This window comes from Myxocyprinus asiaticus, chromosome 47 (genome assembly GCF_019703515.2).
Source record: "Myxocyprinus asiaticus isolate MX2 ecotype Aquarium Trade chromosome 47, UBuf_Myxa_2, whole genome shotgun sequence".
Taxonomy (NCBI): Eukaryota; Metazoa; Chordata; class Actinopteri; order Cypriniformes; family Catostomidae; genus Myxocyprinus; species Myxocyprinus asiaticus.
The window spans coordinates 26,883,721-26,903,008 of NC_059390.1; the positions used below are offsets into that span (position 1 = coordinate 26,883,721).

At 38.1% G+C, this 19,288-nt stretch overlaps 1 protein-coding gene across 1 annotated transcript in view; it reads left to right on the top strand.

Annotated features, from left to right (window-relative positions):
• LOC127437000 (copine-8-like) overlaps positions 1 to 19,288 on the top strand; it is a 257,856-nt gene that overhangs the window by 186,064 nt on the left and 52,504 nt on the right. Inside the window, exons 9-12 of the mRNA XM_051691580.1 lie at positions 3,926 to 4,029; positions 7,716 to 7,820; positions 15,425 to 15,466; positions 18,850 to 18,925. Coding sequence (XP_051547540.1) covers positions 3,926 to 4,029; positions 7,716 to 7,820; positions 15,425 to 15,466; positions 18,850 to 18,925 — 327 coding nt within the window. The remainder of the gene's footprint in view (positions 1 to 3,925; positions 4,030 to 7,715; positions 7,821 to 15,424; positions 15,467 to 18,849; positions 18,926 to 19,288) is intronic.

The window sequence follows — 19,288 nt, forward strand, 5'->3', positions numbered from 1 at the left end:
TTTTCCAGCAGGATTTGGCACCTGCCCACACTGCCAAAAGCACCAAAAGTTGGTTAAATGACCATGGTGTTGGTGTGCTTGACTGGTCAGCAAACTCACCAGACCTGAACCCCATAGAGAATCTATGGGGTATTGTCAAGAGGAAAATGAGAAACAAGAGACCAAAAAATGCAGATGAGCTGAAGGCCACTGTCAAAGAAACCTGGGCTTCCATACCACCTCAGCAGTGCCACAAACTGATCACCTCCATGCCATGCCGAATTGAGGCAGTAATTAAAGCAAAAGGAGCCCCTACCAAGTATTGAGTACATATACAGTAAATGAACATACTTTCTAGAAGGCCAACAATTCACTAAAAATGTTTTTTTTATTGGTCTTATGATGTATTCTAATTTTTTGAGATAGTGAATTGGTGGGTTTTTGTTAAATGTGAGCCAATATCATCACAATTAAAAGAACCAAAGACTTAAACTACTTCAGTCTGTGTGCGTTGAATTTATTTAATACACGAGTTTCACAATTTGAGTTGAATTACTGAAATAAATGAACTTTTCCACGACATTCTAATTTATTGAGATGCACCTGTATATATATATATATATATATATATATATATATATATATATATATATATATATATATATATATATATATTAGGGGTGTGCAGTGAAGTCATTGTCTGTATCTGTATCATTCCTATTGCAAAATTATCTGTACCTGTACTCGGATTGAATCAGATGTGGATGGGGCATAAACCAAATGTGCGTCAAAACTAATAAAACACCATTTTATAAATGTTACTCTGATACATTTATCGTTTCTATAAATAAAATATGCTTTGTAAATGCCTCTTCATTATAATAGCCTAATAATAATGATAATAATAATTATTATTCTTCTTCTTATTATTATTATTATTATTATTATTATTTTCTTTTCTTATTTTTTTTACCAGATGAAGCTGAATATGTATGCTACAATAACTGAGGAATTTGTTGTTAACTGGTTTCTCCTCATATTTCTGACATTAATATGATTTTTCATTTTTGTATGTGCATGTATAACAATGTTATTCAGTTTCTTCGTGTCACTTGAGAAGCAAAATTTTGAATAGATGAACACTCTATGGAGCATTTAAACCTTTATGGGGCATTTTAAAAAAAATAATTTTTTTTATAACATCTTAACCAGATAATTAACTTAATCACTGATGTGGATATAAATTTGGTCAACTTTAAGTGACGGATAGATGAGCTCCGCTGTGAAATCACTTCAGGTCAGGAATTTAACTTCACACTCAGTTTGGTTTATAAATGAATACATGGGAATCATTACATGTGAATCATGATACATTAATATAGACATTTTATGGATTGGAAATGGTATATGATGTAGTATCTTAGTTAATGTTACACTCGACAAGCTCCAGACCGCAATAAACGGACACTGCAAACAGAGTCGAGACTGCTGCCTATTTGAAGTCACACATTGCACATTTTTATTCATAAGTTTACACTTTAGTAATATTGGCTTCACAGACTCATGAATTCATAGTAATGTTGGATATGTTTATTTAAAATGTCGCTTTATCCTTGTGCTTCTTCTATAATCAGTCTGTAACATACGCTTAGCAATGACAGGCTGACGAAGACAATGATGATGTGAAGAACCCAAGTGCAGTTAAATTACATAAGTGAAATCCAAAAACCGTAAATCCAAATGTTAACAAAACAAATATGAACTTGACTTAACTTGACTAAAAAACAAAACATAAACATTTGGCTGACGCTTTTATCCAAAGTGACTTACAGTGCCCTGATTACAGGGACAATCCCCCTGGAGCAACCTGGAGTTAAGTGCCTTGCTCAAGGACACAATGGTGGTGGCTGTGGGGATTGAACCAACAACCTTCCACGTACCAGTTCAGTGCTTTAGTCCACTACACCACCACCACACCAAAAACATGAACTTGACTATACTTGACTAGAACAATAACACAACGTTACACAAACAATATCTGACAATGGGCAACAGCAAACAAGAGGGTTAAATACTTGAACAAGGGAGAACACTTAGAATTCTAAACAAGATAACAAGACTGCTAACAACCTAATGAAACAATGAACCAATGAAGGCAAGACACAAGAACATGGGAAACACATGACAAGATCACATGACAAGGAAACAGAAACTAACATGGCATGGAACATAAACACATACAACCCTGACACAGGCTGTGTCTCATTTGGAAGGCTGTGTCCTCCGGAGGTCGCATTTGTCGGCCGCATATGTCATCGAGGCCATCTCATTTCAGAAAAGCGAGTAGGCCACTTCGAATGCAGCCTTCAAATGCGACCTTCTTTCACGGGAATTCGGAGGATGCATGAGGTGTATCCTTCATAGGCACTCACAACCCACAATTCTTTGCTTCAACAGAAATGTCTAAAAAAATGATGCCAATTTGCCCGTAAATATGATGTTCAAACGCAAGTAATGTTAATTCCCAAGTCAAAGTACCTCAGTAGATGGGTGCAGAGTATATAATATGTATAATTGTATTAATATATAATTAAAATAAAGTATTAGACTAAAAGTACAACTGTAAAATGTATTTTCTTTTCTCTTTACATCATTATAACCCTAAAATGTACCTCATACATTTCCTTCCAGAGGGACTTTGTTCCCTTCTCACTCAAAGCACTTGTGCTTGTTAAAGAGTGGCGTGCTGTCATAGCAACCATGTTACATTCTGTTTCCGTTTGTCCAACGAAGGCCATCTCGTTTAAACGAGGCTTGTTTAAAGGAGGACACTCGGTATACTGCAGCCTTCAAAGGACACATCCTACCTAGCACGCAGCCTTCCAAACATGACACAGCCACAGTCAAACTGATATTTTTTTTTCTATTATTCGGATGAATTTGTTATTAAATTTGAACTGTATTCATTTCAGGCACATCCCTAATATATATTTGTATATACGCAGGCACGCAGGCACGCACGCACACACACACACACACACAGGTATATATATATATATCTGTTTATATGTTTATATCCAACACTGCATAGAAGTATTGTGAAAGTAGCCCATGCGACTTCTGAGCTATATTTAAGTCTTCTAAATTCATGAGGAACAAACTGAAACTGAAGTCATAATTTACTGAAAATCTTTTGATATCTGCCCTAGCCTAGACCTGCCATGAAACGGCAAAGCGTGTGAATATTAATTATGTACAAATAAATTCAGATAATCTTTATCTTTTGAAAAATACATAGTCACTGTGACTTATTTGGATATAACAATGTTATTGTTGCCGGCCAATTCAAGTGCTATGACGATCATTACATTTGATTTGTCACTGATGGTCCTGGGATTTAATTGAGGCCAATTTTTGGTCTAGTGGTAAAATTTTCGAATTGAGTACCAGGGGTTCCGGGTTCTAATCCACCCTGATAGATTTTTATTTTAATAAACCAAGATTGCAAGGTATTTCAGAAAGTGGTGGGGACAAAACTGGCATTGACAAAAACTGGTAGGTACATGTCCCACCCATCCCATCCAAAAATGATGCAATGCCTATGATCATATGGCATCAGAAGACTTAATAAACTATAGTACACAAATTGGATGGACTACTTTTATTGTCCTTTTTTGATGCTTGAAAGCTCCAGTTCCCATTCATTGTTAAAAAAAAAAAAAAAAAAAAAGAAAGAACATAATTGCATGAGGTGAGTAAAGGATGAAGAACACGCCAAGCCATTTAATTTTTCCATAATGTCGGCCACCTAAAACCCAAATGGCCAAAGACTCTGCTTATTTGTTCTGATATTATTTTTCCAGGTCTTTTAAGTGCACTAAATCCACATGTCCTGTTTTTGCCCTCATAACCTGCTTTTTTATTCTAAAATATTTTCACCCTGCAGGAGTCTGTAATGATGCAATTTTGTGGCAACAAACTGGACAAAAAGGACTTCTTTGGCAAATCTGACCCTTTCCTAGTGTTTTACCGCAGCAATGAGGATGGAACGTGAGTAACATACTCACCTATACACACACTGCTCACAACATCAATATCAGACTCTGTTGGGGAAATAGCTTTGTATTGAATTCCTTTAGGTAAATACCAATGTTCCTTTGCCCCTGGATCAGCTGGTTTACGCTGAAGAATCACCTCTACTTATCTGACTGCTTCTTGTTCTCAATACTTTCACATTCCTACTCTCAGAGACAAGTAATCGGATACACAGTTTTGAAAAGATATTTCCGAATGTCTGCTCCTTCATTCCTGCTCAGCTATGGGAATTTCCACAGCTGCTGTTTTATATATTTTAATATTTATACAAGATGATAAAAACATTCGAGGCTTAAGCCCTGTTAGCCCACCCCTAGCACCGCCTATGGCTCTCAAGCAGTGGTTCTTCACCTTTTTGACTCCAAGGCACTTCTGCTGTAATAATGACTGCTAGTTTTTTATTATTATTATTATTCTTAACTGAAACCAGGAGTGTCAATAGATTTAAAATAATTATTCATTACTATACAACTGTTAGTTGTGGTCCTCGAATTTGACTGGCCAAGCGGCATTCTATGAGTGCTGATATTGGGTATAACAGCACTGTGATCGATTCACTATTTGTATCACTCTGCTTGTCTGTGTTCACGGCTTCCAAAGAGTGGTAGGGATTTTAAATAATTCCAGTGATTTGAGCCTTTTTAATCCCTTCACAAAAGAGATTCGTTCTCTGACCAGTTCTATGATTTGCTTCTTAATGCCAGTAAGTGGTGACAAAAGAGTGTCTTTTATGTAGAAGAAATGTACTGTACCAATTACTGACCAATTTTTAACTGAAAGGTATGTTATTTCATATTATATGTTTGTTGAACTGTTGTATAAAAGCAATATCATACTCGCAAAGTTGTGCCTATGTCCGAATCACAGCCGTGCTGATATTTTGAAAAATAGCACTCTTGCTTGTATAATATTATTTAATTAAATAATTCCAGAAGTTTCAACAACCATTCTTCAATACAAACAACAGGTGTTGAAGGGAGTTGCTGAAGTACACTAAGAAATACGATTTCACTTCACACGTTGTACTTTACAAGTTCGATTATAAATATTACTTTTTAAAATCATTTTAAAATTAAAAGAGAACCACCTAACTGTTTCTCAGATGTTTCTCCTGAAATTCCTTTTGAGAAAGAAAATTAGAAACAAAAAAAATGTTTGGTATATAGTAAGAGTAAAGTGTTATAAAATTAAAGTGGATAGCGTAGCTATGTTGAGAAATATTTGAGTTCATATTGAAATCTATGGCCTTTGATTGTAGGCTTTGGTATCTTGGCAAGTCTGAGCACAGCTCATCTGAAACTCAGAAAAGACTCTGAAGGTCATTACTTTTGACTAGGGCTGTCGATTTTCCGTGTTAATTCAGTGTGATTAATTACATAAAAAAATAACATGTTAAAAAAATGATGCAACAAATCATGTCCCCAGACCGTATTAAGGAATATTCTTAACATCTGAGAAATTCATGCTTGAAGAACCACATGTTTTTAGCAGGGGGCAGTAAGCAAAACTCCAGCTGTGTAGGCAACACGCAGATGTACAGAGAACAAACCACACTTTTAGGCTTGCTTGACAATGGCCACGTCCAAAACCAAAGGTAGCTGTCTTGTTGCCTCACTGCTCTATCAGTCAATGACTCAAAAGGCAGCGTTTGCGTATGAAGGTACCTCCAGAAACTGGTTTTGGACAGGCTACTGAGGCACTGTAACATTACCTCGTTGCAAGGATACCAGCAACTGATTAATGCCATCTGCTGCCCACTAAAGGTAACACGTCTTCTTCAATCATCCAACCGAACCACAATGATCAAATAATCTAGAACAAAATCAAGAGTTTTGACGATAACCAAGTGTATATTTCATAACTACAATACTCATTTCTTGCAAGAAATGAAATCAAAAGTTGGAAAAAACGTACATTATACACAAATTGGCTATCAACTGCCTCTTTGGCCGGCATCTTTTTTCTTCAGCTCAGCCGCTGTGGATCCTCGCACACAGGATTGTGGGATTTCATAGGCAGCGAAGGATACATCTGTGCTGCCATCAAAAATCGATCAGATGAAGGTATCTCAGTAGACAGTATGTGACACGAACACTGGATTTGGATGTGCCTTGATCCCTTCCTACCTCCATTATACAGCCTCCAGAGGCAGCATTTTCCTGGTTTTGGACGCAGCCAATATAAGACCGTGTTCTTGCATTCAAACACAGCTGGACGGAGCGCAATTCGGAATGCAGGGATCATGAGATGTGTTTTTAAGTTTTAAACTGTTTAATTTGACACATTGACCTAAAACGCTGTATTTTGTGACGAGACATAACCCAAAGTGGGATGCTCTAAAAGAGTCAATCTGATGCATGTGTACAATGATGCATCCTTAGAAAAGCACTTAAAATAATTATTTCTCAAACAGGTTGATGGACTGTAGGCCAGTGATTGGCTTATGTTCTATAATATGTAATTAAACAGTATATTGCCTTTTAAAGCCACTTTTTATATTGTAATATCAATGCTTTACTTGCCTGCTACAATAATGCAATACATTTTAATTATCTGAAATATTTATAATTAGTTATATTATATTTATAATGAAATAAATATTACTATTTATAAGTATTTAGTCATTAAATATTGAATTATTATTATTTGAAGGCCTTGCTCAGCAATTATTTATATATGCAAATAACTGTGATTAATTCAGTTAATCCTATATCATGTAATTACATTTAAATTTTAAATTTTAAATTTTTCATCAATTGACAGCCCTACTGTTGAGTCTGTCGTCAGTGAAAATTTTTTATTCCAGCTGACATAGGCTAAAATATTTTACTGTATGCAATATTATGTAAGCCTATGTGTTGTCATATAACATTGCCTTAAAAAGAATTGCAGAGATGTTTTTACTGAAAAAGAGTCATTATTAATGCTGTCTGGCTACCAGGCAGGGTCATTACTTGCCATATTTTTTCTGTAACATGGTGGCTCCTCACAGCAAAGGATGACATTTTTAAGATCATTTTGAGCAACACTAAAACTGCACACACAGTTTGTGTGTGTGTGTGTGTGTGTGTGTGTGTGTGTGAGAGAGAGAGAGAGAGAGAGAGAGAGCAAGAGCGAGAGAGGGAGAGTAAATAGAAAAAAAGGCCTGTATTGAGCTGTGTGTTGAGCCCATAATTGAGCAATCTATTCATGGCTGTCCTTTTAAAAAGTGTATTTTTTAAAAAGAATACAGTGCAGTTGAGGGAGGTTTTGCTCAAGGGCTAGTGTCTAAAAGTCAAACCAAATATGTCAAATATTCAATATGAATTTCCAAGAATATTAACCGATTTGAAGCCGTTTCCAGTCATTTTTTACAGAAATCATTTTATGTAACTCCACTGTGAAGTGTGAAATTATAAAGTGTTATGTCTGCTTACACAAACAAGATCTTCAGTTATGTTTGGTTTGAAAATAAAATGTTGTTGTAAGATGCAGGTTTCAGCCTATTAAGGAAACATGAATTGAAGGTGATTTATTGAAGCTCCAATTTGAAATATGTCCTAAATGAATTATACAAATATCTATTTAAACACAAGTTCGTTTGAGCACAGTTTACTATAGATTACTGTAATGTATTTTAATGTTTTCTTGTTGTCTTACAGATTTACCATTTGTCATAAGACAGAGGTGGTGAAGAACACACTGAACCCTGTATGGCAGGCGTTCAAAATCACTGTTAGAGCCCTGTGCAATGGTGATTATGACAGGTATGGACTGAAGTCATGGGTTGACAGAAACATCTCGGTTATGTATGTAACCCTGGTTCCCTGAGTAGGAACGAGCCACTGCGTCGTCTGACGCAATGGGGATCACATAAGTGGCCACGTGGTGTGAAGCCAATATATGCCTATTTATTGGCTGGTGGCGCTTAAGCAACGCCGCCAAGGAGCAACATCATGGGCTCCTTATAAGCACTCGCTCAAACGTCATCACTCATATTTTCTGCAAGGGGCATGAGCCTGTGCAGCAATTAGTGAGTATGGCCAGCTACGCAGCATCTCATTCTAACTCAGGGAACCATACGTGTGTTCAGCTTCTGTAGCAGTGACATAAACTTTAAGCGTTGCAGGGGCAACCCTGGCCCTTAAACGCTCTTATAAAAACTCCAACACTGAGCCTCTATGGTAGTGAACTGAGTCCTCACTTTGCGCTGAACACCAGGAGGCCAAAATGCGGCACTTAAGCGCATAGAGCCTTCTCCTCGATGGAGCTCTAGCATTAATAATGGTATCAACCACAGCAGGAGATAAACCATTATTCCAAAGAGCACCCCGTTGAGGGGCTACACCCATAACCAGTGTTGTAGTCAAGACCACCTAAACCGAGACCAAGTCAAGACCAAGACCAGAGTGGATCGAGACTGAGACAAGACCAAGAATTTGAGGGGTTGAGACCAAGTCAAAACCAAGGCAGGGCAAGACCAAGTCAAGACCAAGACCAGGCCAGCACGAGTCCCACACTGCACGACACACTTACGATAAAATGTGGAACATGCAAAGTGTAGGCACTCCTCAAATTGATCTGAAAGATCCACAGTTGCATAAAAACATCCACAGAAAACAAATGAAGATTCCTCTTCATTCACCTCTTTTATTGCCAATATATATATCCACCTAAAACAATACACATTTTGTGCAAGCATTGCATCAGGTTTTCTGAATGACTCTTCCCCTAGAAACCATCATTAATTACAGAATATATCAAACTTTATTATTCAGTATTTAAGTCTTCACTTTTCTCTGTCTTTTCTTAAACAATATAGGAAGTTTTTACATTTTTTATTTTTTACCAACAACATGCCTTGTATAAATGTGTGCAATTTGCTAACCACATAGCTAAATCTAGAAAATAGAACAAATAATGCCAAACATAAGCAAAGCAGCCTATTTAAAATAAAAATGTTCATATAAGTGGAGGCGCATTACTCGGTGTCCACTCTCTGCTGTCACATTTTTAGCTCTCTCACCCAAGTGAGGGAGTGTTACTGCAGCGTGTAGCGTTTATGTCGGAGCTGACATTAGCGAACGTTGATGTAATGTAACTTTATACATTAGCTACATTAGCTTTATGTGGCCTGTCTCGTCACTGTTTATTACAAGCAAAAACATAACTTGGGAACAACAGTTTGTCACTACATGCCCTGTCCCCTCAATCTCTCACAGAGTTAACACTGCATTAGCTACATCCCTCAATATATGTTAACTAAATTAGGTAGCTTGCGCATCTAGCTAGGTGGCAAATGGCTGGCAAGCAACTGAAACTAGCACCCTAAAAACAGTAAATGCATAGGTAATATGTATAGCTAACACTTGCTAAATCTCTTTGGGTGAGGGGTGAAGATGAGTTTAGGTACACATGCTGCGTTCCATTCAAATCAGATGTGGGATATTCCACTTGATATCTCCTATCTCCGACTAAAGGCATTCCAATGCCAGATGCTCGGAAGATGACGTTAAAGGAAACAAAACTGCAATGCTCCCGTTAGCTTAGCAGGTGTTTGACTGTCACCAGAGATGTCTCCTAGCAACCCAATTCATAAACAATCTGCAATGCTAGCATTTGTGCTACAGGTGTACAATTATCAAAAAAGAGTATAATTTACCATGTTTTGAACACCTGCTACTCTGCTAACGTTTGTTAAACAAGCTTTAATATCATGTAATGTAGGAACTTTTACTAATTTATCTATATTATTTAATAAAAGTTCATGTTTATCACTTATTTTGTACATCTTCCTGGGTGCCGACATGTTTGTGTGACGTCACGCACCTGCATCTCGGCGAAATCAGAGTTTTAAATTTTCGCACGACTTTCCAAGTTGGAATTACGAATTCAAGTGGCGTTCCATTGCACTTTTCCCAGTAGGAAGTTGGAAAATCCGACTTTCCGAGTTGAATGGAATGCAGCAAGAGGCAGATTGCTAATGTTATATTGCTAGCTTTGCTAGCATCACTTACACTTAGCTTACCTTTCTTAAGTGCCGATAAAAGTTTGACATGGTCCCAGCCATCCTGGTAAGCATTGCATTACAGAATTTACATACTGCTGTGTGTTTTCTTTTGGACGCTTTTTTGCAGATGAACTCTTTGTGGTTTAGGTCAGTGTTTCCCAACTTTTTCTGCCATGGCTTACTTTTTGCGATTAAAAAATCCCATGGCACACCACTATCCCACATAACCATCGTCGATAGTTTTCCTTTTCAAGAACTTGTCCATGTTTTCTGTCTTTCTTAGTAGCATGAACTCGTAATGTTGGAAATTCGGCTATGAAAATAATGCAAGTAACATAGGTACGCTGTATAATGAGGTCACATATGCCAAATCAATTTTTTATTTTTTATTTATTTACTGTATTTTCCGGAATTAAAGTCGCACCTGACTACAAGTTGCACTGGGTCAAAATCGCATTGTTGATAGAGAGAAAAAAATACAGAAGTTGCACTGACAGAGGTTGGATCCGGCAGGCACTAGGACCCGAGAGCAGCCGCCCGGCCTCCATTCACTGTTTCAGATTTCAAATGCGCTCTGTGAAGATTAAAGTAGTGATGGGAAGATTTGTATCTTTGAATCTTTATTCAAGTCATTTCGTTCATTTGAGCAGAATTAAATTAAAATGTCACATTTTCAATAGCCAAATCCCCCCAACACGTCTACTTACGCAAACTTTGATTATAGTCCCAATACGGGAAAATTGATAATGCAGCCAAGGACAAATTATGAGAAACAGAAAGATTTGTTCACCTCTGGAATCTTCTTGTCGGAGTCGTTCGTTCTTTTGTCATGTGACAGCTATATACACTATGCATTGCTCACACAGGTAACAGAAATGATTAGTTCACCTCTCGAGTCTTCTAGTCCGAGTCATTCTTTCTTTTGTCACTGCATAGCTATACGGCTGTCACGTGACAAAAAAACGAACGACTCGGTCCAAAAGACTGGAGAGGTGAACTAATCATTTCTGTTTCCTGTACAGCGCCTATGCGGTTTTCACGTAACAAATGAACGGAGGCTGCGCAATGCGCATGCGCGGCCAACACAAAATGAACGAATCACGCTCTGATACTACTCGTTTTTCTGAGTCACATAAAAGATTAGTTCAAAATGAATGAATCGTTCATGAAAAACCCATCACTAGATTACAGTACCTCAGAACCTACACATCATATTACAGTGTTTTTGAACTTGTTTAAAACAGGAGAATTTGCTTTTAGTAATCATATGTAACAGTTTCTCATATTCTCTTTATGTTTCATGAGAGAAATGCAACAAGTAAGCCACATCTGTTCATAACATCTGTAACTCTTTGCTGTGCACAAATAGTTGTTGTAAAATTTGTGTTTTTGACTGGTTATGGGAATTGGTGTTTTTAATTGGTTGTGGGAATTTGGTGTTTTATATTTGATTGGTTGTGAAAAATGTATTTTTTTTTAATTGCTATTTTTTGATTGGTTGTGGGTAATCTGTGTGTAGGGTCGTGCACCAGGCAAACATTGAACAACTAAATTGTGGTCTGTGTTTAATACCATTCAGCCAAATTTGTCAAGCAACCGCAGGTGCAAAAGCTTTTCATTATCTGCTATTCAGTCTTCAGACAAATTATTCAAACTAAAATCAGACTTTTGTAAATGCTTTACTGTAATCAAAATCAAAACAGAGACTCTTTCTGTGTGGCGATAAAGCAGAAGCTTCCACACAGTAGCAGTTTTCTCGCTGATGAGCATCGATTGGTGCCGTAGCGATCTCTCCCATACAATGCTGTAGCTTTATCTGTGATTGAAGATTTTAGAAATGAAAAAGAGAGGGAGAGACTGACAGAGAGGAAGAGCACTAAGCTTCCACGGGAGTCTGGGATGCGAGATAAGCCAGCACACACTCGCTGATAAGGAAGCGCGGAGTGTCTCGCTGATGATAATGCTGAGAATGGGTGCTAAGGGATGTTGTGAGGATTGTGATCTATTTGAACTGTGCAAACTCATCACAAGCCTGTCATGACGCAGACAGCAGAACTTGTAATTATTTTCCATCAAAACACACTAATCCAGACCACCAACCTGAGGATGTGAAAGGGGTTTTTAATTTCCCTTCCTTAAAAAGAAAGTACCATGGAAGGAGGAGGAAACTGATTTTAAAGGCATAGTAGAAATCCAGTTATAAAATGGCGAGTTTGGTCTGCAAAATCTGATTGGATAATCCATGTTCAAATGCTGGTGAAAAATGCACACCTGCGATTTTATTTCAGTTAAATTCTGTATTTACACTGCAAGTTGCTTGGCAACCATAAATGGCCTACAGCTACAATAATGAACTGTATTTCATACAGATGTTTTATTAGTGGTGTTTGCTAAGGCAAGAATCACTATTACTGTTATTCATACATAGAGTTAGTAATTTAAACAAACCCTTCAGCCAAACCAGAAGTACGCCATTTGTGCTACAGACACCAGTGATACCTCAAATCATGTGGTTTGTTGAGGAGAGGTGTGCTATAACTTGTCTAAGAGATCAGACTTATGATTTTCACCTGGTTGATTATAAAATGGGCAAAAAAGTTCAGAAGACCTACAGTACATCGAAGGAGGGACCCCAACCATATCCTGAGACACCGCAGCTGGATGTGGATTTTTATCATTCACATGTGACACAGGTCTGTTAATTGCATGACAGTGTGAACAGCCACAAGCGCCTTGAATGTGACATTTTAAAATCCGATCTGGGCCACTTTCATATGTGGAATAAATCGGAAATGTATCTGATTTTATTTTATTTATTTATTTTTTTGCCTGCAGTGTGAACAGCCAGGTCAGATTTGATGTAATATTTTTACATCAGTCTAACTCAACATTCATCAATTGCCTGCTTGATTTACCCCATATATAAGCCTGTTATGGCTTAAAACATTTAATTGCGAGACATATCTTAACATCCAGTTCCTTTTTAAGGAAAGAAAAAATGACAGGCATCAAGAGGTATCAAGCAATTCATTTGGATTACACGTACATAGTAAAATATATTGGGATATTGCATAAAAAAATGCTTGATGGAAACACCAAGACGCAAATAAAGTTTCTAAAGTGCACATTAAAAATGTAAAAAAACAACAACTATTTATTCAGTAAGGAGACGTGCGCAAAAACTACGATGGAAACACATTTCCAAATACTGATGAGCCAAACCAATATGACCACCTGCCTAATATGCCGTTGGTCCTCCACGTGCCAACAAAACAGCACCCACCGAGGCATGGACTCTACAAGACCCCTGAAGGTGTCCTGTGGTATCTGGCACCAAGACATTAGCAGCAGATCCTTCAAGTCCTGTAAGTTGCAAGGTGGAGCTGCCATGGATCAGACTTGTTGGTCCAGCACATACCAAAGATGGTCAATCTGATTGAGATCAGGGAAATTTGGAGGCCAGGGCAACACATGGAACGTTTCATCATGTTCCTCAAACCATTCCCGAACAATGTGTGCAGTGTGGCAGGGTGCATTATCCTGCTGAAAGAGGCCACTGCCATCAGGGAATACCATTGCCATGAAGGGGTGTACCTGGTCTGCAATGATGTTTAGGTAGGTTGCACGTTTCAAATTGACATCCACATGAATGGCCAGACCCAGGGTTTCCCAGCAGAAAATTGCCCAGAGCATCACACTCCCTCCACTGGCTTGTCGTCTTCCCACAGTACATCCTGGTGCCATCACTTCCCCAGGTAAATGGTGCACATGTACACGGCCGTCCACATGATGTAAAAGAAAATGGGACTCATTGGACCAGGCAACATTCTTCCACTGCTCCAAGGTCCAGCTCTGATGCTCGCATGCCCATTGTAGGCACTTTCAGCAGTGGACAGGGGTCATCATGGGCACTCTGACCTGTCTGCAACTACACAGCCCCATACGCAGCAGTGTGCAATGCACAGTGTGTTGTGACACATTACTCCCGTAACCATCATTAAAATTGTCTGTGACTTGTGCCACAGTAGACCTTCTGTTGGTTAGGACAAGATGGGAAATCCTTCGTTGCCCTCACGCATCGATGAGCCTTGGGCGCCCAACACCCGGTCGCCGGTTTGTGGTTTGTCCTGCCTCGGACCACTGTTAGTAGGTACTCACATCTGGCAATAAAAATGTGGCCCTTGTCAAAGGCACTCCGGTCTTTAATCCTACCCATTTCTCCTGCATTCAACATGTTGACTACGAGAACTGATAGTTTGCTTACCATCAAATCTACACAGACCTTGACATGTGACCTTGTTAGGAGATGAGCAATGTCATTCACTTCACCTGTGAGTGGTCATAATGTTTTGGCTCATCAGTGTATATCCCTGTAGAATTCATATAGAAATGCAGATGTGCATCAAAAAGGTCATGTGAATACATAATTTGCTTAAAGTATATCATCGATATTAGCGCATAGCATCTCAAATATTTCTCTGGTTATTCTGAAATGCCAACATCTGTCATTGAAATGATTGTCTAATATTACCTCCCAGAACTGTGCGACATGCTTTCGCTCCCAAATATAGGGCATATGCCACTGAACGCTAGTAAACATGAAGTTCATCAGAGCGTTTTGTCTGTGTGCTCTAAACCACAAGCAGTTCATTCAATTTAATAAAAGAGCCACAGAGGCTTCAACTTCCATTTTAATTTCTATTTTGAGCCAATTTCCCTAAAAGGGATGATTTTGTTCTCTTAAACACATAGGATGGAAATTCTACTTTATTCTAAAATTGTTTTTACGATATTCTGATTTTCTGCATAAATTACATTTGCAACTTGGATGGAAACATAGCTATTCTCATCAATGGGAGATTAATCTTAAGTGTTTAAAAAAGGATGAAGTTTACACAAAAACAATTAGATAGCACACCTAAGGCTACAATTATTTACAAAATAAAGTTTAATCCTTTAACACCAAAATGTTAGAGGAATATCAATACAGAATTGCCTTGCAAACAGTGTAAAAAGAAACAAACAGAAACAAAAAAGAAAAGCAATTATCAAAAAAACAAAAACAAAAAAATCCACACTTTCTCATAGAACACTTGATATGGGAGCTAATAAATCATTTTTTGACTTTCCATCATATAGACATATGCTTTTTATCTTTCTACACTTAATGAAAAACACTTATGAATTACTATAGGGTTAAAATAATATTCTCTCAATATAGATAAAAAAATATATATATATTTCATCTGCTTATATTTGATTGGACCCATAAGACTGCACTTGAACTCAAACAAAACAGTTTATGTTCAATATGGACCTGCTCTCTGACCAGTTCTTTCACTTTCTGTCTCTCACTTACAGAACGATCAAAGTTGAAGTGTACGACTGGGATCGTGATGGCAGGTAATGAGCTGTAAATAATCAGAATTTGCACACCTCAATACTCACTGTTTCTAACATCCATTAATTCATCATCAGTGTAATGATAGCTCGTGTTCTCCATGTGATACAGAGAAAACACTCTTTGAACAAACTGAACAGTAGTGAAGGACTAAATTGTCCCATTTTTAGTATGGTAAAGTGTTTTGCCAAAAATGTATAACTTGTCTATGAGGCTTGAGGTGAGAATCTGACAATGGTAAATTGGCATTTGCAACTTAAAAAAAGAAGAAAAAAAAGAAAAAAATCAGATATCTTTGTTCTTTGGTGATTTTAATTGCCCAAATACCTATTGTGGCCACTGCCAGTACATGTATAATGACGGTCAAACGTTTGGAATAATGTACAAATTTTGCTGTTTCGGAAGGAAATTGGTAATTTAATTAACCAAAGTGGCATTTAACTGATCACAAAGTATAGTCAGGACATTACTGATGTAAAAAACAGCACCATCACCATTTAAAAAAGTCATTTTTGTTCAAATCTTGACAGGCCCCATTTCCAGCAGCCATCACTCAAACACCTTATCATAGAGTAATCATGCTAAATTGCTAATTTGGTACTAGAAAATCACTTGCCATTATATCAAACACAGTTGAAAGCTATTTGGTTCATTAAATGAAGCTTAACATTGTCTTTGTTTTTGATTTGCCACAGTATGCAATAGACTGGCATGTCTTAAGATCAATATTAGGTCAAAAATGGCAAAAAAGAAACCGCTTTCTCTAGAAACTCGTCAATCATTGTTTTGAGGAATGAAGGCTATACTGTGCTTGAAATTGCCAAAAAATGGAAGATTTCATACAAAGGTGTACACTACAGTCTTCAAAGACAAAGGACAACTGGTTCTTACAAGGACAGAAAGAGATGTGGAAGGTCAGATGTACAACTAAACAAGAGGATAAGTACATCAGAGTCTCTAGTTTGAGAAATAGACACCTCACATGTCCTCAGCTGACAGCTTCATTGAATTCTACCCACTCAACACCAGTTTCATGTACAACAGTAAAGAGAAGACTCAGGGGTGCAGGCCTTATGGGAAGAATAGCAAAGAAAAGCCACTTTTGAAACAGAAAAACAAAGGTTAGAGTGGGCAAGGAACAAACTGACAGCTAGAATGCCAAGGATCTGCAAAGCTGCCATTGCTGCACATGGAGGATTTTTTGATGAGAACTCTTTGAAGTAGTTTAAGAAGTTCTGAACATTTTTCTTCAAATTGTAATGTTTCACGTTAATAATATCCTGACTATACATAGTGATCAGTTGAATGCCACTTTGGTGAGTAGGAATTTTGGTGAATACCAATTACTTTCCATAAGAGCAAAGTCTGTACATCATTCAAAATGTTTGGCCACCAGTACAGTGCATCCGGAAAGTATTCACAGCGCTTCACTTTCCACATTTTGTTGTGTTACAGCTTTATTCCAAAATGGATTAAATTCATTATTTTCCTCAAATTCTACAAACAATACCCCATAATGACAACGTGAAAGAAGTTTCTTTGAAATCTTTGCAAATTTATTAAGAAAAAAAAAAAAAAAAAAAAAAAAAAACACATGCACAGAAGTATTCACAGCCCCTTTGGCACCAATTACAGCCTCAAGTGTGATGGAGTATGATGCTACAAGCTTGGCACACCTATCTTTGGGCAGTTTCTCCCGTTCTTCTTTGCAGGACCTCTGAAGCTCCATCAGGTTGGATGGGGAGCGTTGGTGCACAGCCATTTTCAGATCTCTCCAGAGATGTTCAATCGGGTTCAAGTCTGGGCTCTGGCTGGGCCACTCAAGGACATTCACAGAGTTGTCCCGGAGCCACTCCTTTGTTATCTTGGCTGTGTGCTTAGGGTCGTTGTCCTGTTGGAAGATGAACCTTCGCCCCAGTCTGAGGTCCAGAGCGCTCTGGAGCAGGTTTTCATCAAGGATGTCTCTGTACATTGCTGCATTCATCTTTCCCTCGATCCTGACTAGTCTCCCAGTTCCTGCCACTGATAAACATCCCCACAGCATGATGCTGCCACCACCATGCTTCACTGTAGGGATGGTATTGGCCAGGTGATGAGTGGTGCCTGGTTTCCTCCAGACGTGACACTTGCCATTCAGGCCAAAGAGTTCAATCTTTGTTTCTCATGGTCTGAGAGTCCTTCAGGTGCCTTTTGGCAAACTCCAGGCGGGCTGTCATGTGCCTTTTACTGAGGAGTGGCTTCTGTCTGGCAACTCTACCATACAGGTCTGATTGGTGGAGTGCTGCAGAGATGGTTGTTCTTCTGGAAGGTTCTCCTCTCTCCACACAGAAATGCTGGAGCTCCATCAGAGTGACCATCGGGTTGTTGGTCACCTCCCTGACTAAGGCCCTTCTCCCTCGATCGCTCAGTTTGGCCGGGAGGCCAGCTCTAGGAAGAGTCCTGGTGGTTCCAAACTTCTTCCATTTATGGATGATGGAGGCCACTGTGCTCACTGGGACCTTCAGTGCTGCAGACATTTTTCTGTACTCTTCCCCAGATCTGTGCCTCGATGCAATCCTGTCTCGGAGGTCTACAGACAATTCCTTGGACTTCATGGCTTGGTTTGTGCTCTGACATGCACTGTTAACTGTGGGACCTTATATAGACAGGTGTGTGCCTTTCCAAATCATGTCCAATCAACTGAATTTACCACAGGTGGACTCCAATCAAGTTGTAGAAACATCTCAAGGAAGATCAGTGGAAACAGGATGCACGTGAGCTTAATTTTGAGTGTCATTGCAAAGGCTGTGAATACTTATGTACATGTGATTTTTTTTTCGTTTTTTTATATTTAATAAATTTGCAAAGATTTCAAACAAACTTCTTTCACGTTGTCATTATGGGGTATTGTTTGTAGAATTTTGAGGAAAATAATGAATTTAATCCATTTTGGAATAAGGCTGTAACATAACAAAATGTGGAAAAAGTGAAGCGCTGTGAATACTTTCCGGATGCACTGTATAGATATATGACACTTCCTATCCTGTCTATGTTTTGAGTTACATCTTTTTGTCAGCACACTTCTTTAAAGAAGTTTTTGGAACCCAGATATAGTCTGATCAGTCTATCCATAGACATACTGTATGTAATTCATTTAGATAAATCATCTAAGTGATTTTAGAGGGTTATTAGAGTTCTTTGATCTAAGAGAATTAATCTTTTTAATTAAAAGCACTTGAAATGCCTAAAAAAGATCAGAAATTTATCAGAGCTGAGTAAGTACATTTTGACACAAATTCAATCGTCATGTAGTGGAGTGAAAATAAAAGCAGCTGTTGTTTGTTGTGGGTTTAATGTGATAGAATGTTCTCCATGCTGAACGGTGTGTGTATGTGTGTTTAAACAGTCATGACTTCATTGGAGAATTCAGCACAAGCTTTAGAGAACTGTCAAGAGGCCAGTCACAATTCAACGTATATGAGGTAAGCTGTCTTGAACACTGACTAGCTTTTCTGTGTTACAAACATTGTGTTTTCCAGAATAAAGGTTTCATGGTATAAGAAATACACAACATTAAAGTGATAGTTGACCCAAAAATGACAATTCTTCATCATTCACTCACAATTTTGCCTAACATCTTTTGTGTTCAGTGAATGAAAATAAGTCAAACCTGTTCTCACAGAATCACATTACTATAACAAAATTTTTGCTAAATTAATTTTACATGGCTTACACAATGCTATCTTATGACATCTTAACATTTTTACTATTGCACAGGGGCATAGACTCTTGGGGGGATGGGGGGAGGTAACCCCCCCCCCCAATAATCAAAACAAGCAAAGACA